The 2,902-nt window shown below is 35.7% G+C and overlaps 1 protein-coding gene across 1 annotated transcript; it reads left to right on the forward strand.

Annotated features, from left to right (window-relative positions):
• The first annotated feature begins 215 nt into the window (after positions 1-215).
• On the forward strand, positions 216-1,064 carry LOC130012256 (uncharacterized). Its single transcript, XM_056099690.1, has one exon. The coding sequence runs from the start codon at positions 225-227 to the stop codon at positions 1,056-1,058; it is 834 nt and encodes a 277-aa protein (XP_055955665.1). The 5' UTR covers positions 216-224; the 3' UTR covers positions 1,059-1,064.
• Positions 1,065-2,902: the final 1,838 nt, after the last annotated feature.

The following is a 2,902-nucleotide window of genomic DNA, read 5'->3' on the forward strand; positions in this document are numbered from 1 at the left end:
CTTTAGCAGTAGGAGGAAACCGAAGTTCCCAGGGAAAACCCATAAGGTTGGGCAGACGATCATCTTTATGTCACGAATACGCTTGCGATCGAAACATCAGTTGGACTCAATGACAGACCTTGTCATCAAAAGCTCGCGCCTGTGACCACCCTTTCGTTTACCTGGATTTTTTTTTATACAACCACATGCAACAATATTATTATTTTATGTTACAGAATAGCAGTATGGATTCCACTACATGTCCTAATCGTGTCATCCTGTGGGCAATTCCAAGATCCCTATCCACAGCATTTGTTAGGTGTATGGAAAGGGTTCCAAACACGAAGATCATTTTTGAACCATACTCTAGTGCAGATCATTTTGGTCCTGAAGGTCGATTGCGGGCTATTGATGAATTACCACCAGAACCAGAATGGACCTTTCAGGCAGTTAAGGATCATTTAGAAGAAGATCATAGCGACTCCGATCTTGTGTTTGTTAAGGATATGGCTTATGCGGTCGATGATAAATACGAAATGATTGCTTCGGGATATCAGCATACGTTCATCATTCGCCATCCTGCTAAAATGTTTGTCTCGTATTACAAAAGTATATGTGATGGCAATTCGAATGATGAAGAAGATATCGACGAAATCTTCGATAAGTGGTTGCCTAGTGGGCTTTGTTACCGGGAGCTGTTCGATCTCTACGAACACATTATCAAGTCCGGGTCGTCAGAGCCCTTAATCATTGACGCGGATGATCTTATAGAAGATCCCGAATCAATCATGAGTTTATATTGTAGGGGCGTAGGGGTTGGTTTTTCGGACTCTATCTTGAAATGGGGGGTTGGGACAATAGATAAGTGGTCGGTTTCCCAGGTATTATGGGATGTAGCACCAAGCTACAAATGGTTCGATAATAGCATGAAAGCAGGGGGGTTCCAGAAGGGGGTAAGTAAACCGATACCTAATTTTTCGGATTTGCCCAATAAAATTGTCGATTGTATTGAAGCCTCAATGCCCTTTTACGAGAGCTTGTATAGGCAGCGAATACAATCACCGGGAACAAACGAGTAAGCTCTGCTGAGCTTCTGGGTCATATCTCTTCGCTGTTCATTTCGTCTTAGGTACAAGGTTATAACGTAGTAACGGACTTTATAATTCTATCAGTCGCAGGCCAACCTAGATATTATTAATGCTTTTACTCATAATAGATATGTGAGTTTAAAAGGCATGGATTATCCAATATTACTATAGGAAGTCGTCAAAAATTAATAATAATATAGTGTGCGTGCATTTAATTCAGATTACACTCAATTATAGTTTAATGTGATAGCGCACTTTATTAGGTGACTTAATTTATCTTAATACGATCTATGCGTTTAATTCATATTAAATTAATGTGATACGCATAACTTATAGGATTTAATCGGAATTAAATACAATTGTGCTCAAATATACATAAGAATTAACTCACGTTAGATAAATAATGACAGTGTGCTTTATTTCACTAAATCTACAATGACTTTCATGCGTCTGATTTTAAGGACGCTCATGCGTTTAATAAATGTGGCCGAATATAAAACATTAATAAATCTACTAAGCAAACAGTCCAACGCAGGAGCGTTTCGAAATAGTGTACATGGGTATTGAGGAAAGATTTTTTCCAAAATAAACACTTTAATCCTGATACCACACGTGATCATATTAATATATTTATACAATAAATAGCTTAAGTCTATGTATCCCCAGTAGCTCAAGAATAGTAAACTTTAAAACAGTTCTGCTATGGAATTCTTATTATCACAAGATAAAAGTTTCATCCAATTCTGATCATTGCTTTTGAGATGTTTTTTTTTTAATTTGGAAATGAATAGGGTATTTTAATTTTGTATTACTAAAGTTTCGTTATATTCACACTTGTCCGAGCCCAAAACAACCCACCTTATTGCATTAATATTATTTTTTTAAAATATTTATTTTAACAATATTCATTCTTCTACATTCATCAGAACTAATTTAAAGTCTTATGTATGATTACTCATCTTTCTTAGAAATCATTGTGGTGTGGAAAACATACAAACTTCAAACATTGTCTTGAGCTACTGGGTCGAAAAGTATACACATATCTTAAATTTTTGTACGCCCACATGGAAATGTGGCCGTATATTGCCGTCGCACCCGTCCGTCCGTCAGTCGTCCACAATTTCTTGTGAACACTCTACAGACTACATTTATCATTTGATTGTTTTGAAATTGATGTATGTTGTTTGCATTAGTGAGATGAAGAAGTCTATTTAATTTCAATAACTTCTGTTAATTTCTTCTTGAATTATGGCCCTTGTTGTTTCACTTTGTTGCACCTTGTGAACGCTCTAACGACAAATGTTATCAACCGATCTGTATGAAATTATATGCATCATTCAAATTAGTAAAACAAAAAATCCTATTGAATTTCAGCAATTTCCGTTAGTTACATCTAGAGTTATGGCCATTGGTTCACTTTGTTGAATCTTGTGAACGCTCTAATGACATCAGTATTATCCGATCTATTTAAAATTTATATCCATTATTTAAATTAGTGAAATGAAGAAGCCTTGAATTTCAGCAATTTCTGTTAATTGCGCCGTGAGTTATGGCCCTTGTTTCACTTTGTTGTACCTTGTGAATGCTCTGACGACAAAAGTTATTTATATGTATCGTTTAAATTAGTAAAACGAACAAGCCTATTGAGTTTCAGCAAATTTCCGTTAATTACCGTTATGGCCCCTGTTTCACTTTGTTGAATCTTGTGAACGCTCGAACGACAAAAGTTATCAACCGATCTGTATGAAATTATATGCATCATTCAAATTAGTAAAACAAAAAATCCTATTGAATTTCAGCAATTTCCGTTAGTTTCATCTAGAGTTATGGTCCCT

Source organism: Patella vulgata, chromosome 3 (assembly GCF_932274485.2).
Source record: "Patella vulgata chromosome 3, xgPatVulg1.2, whole genome shotgun sequence".
Taxonomy (NCBI): domain Eukaryota; kingdom Metazoa; phylum Mollusca; class Gastropoda; family Patellidae; genus Patella; species Patella vulgata.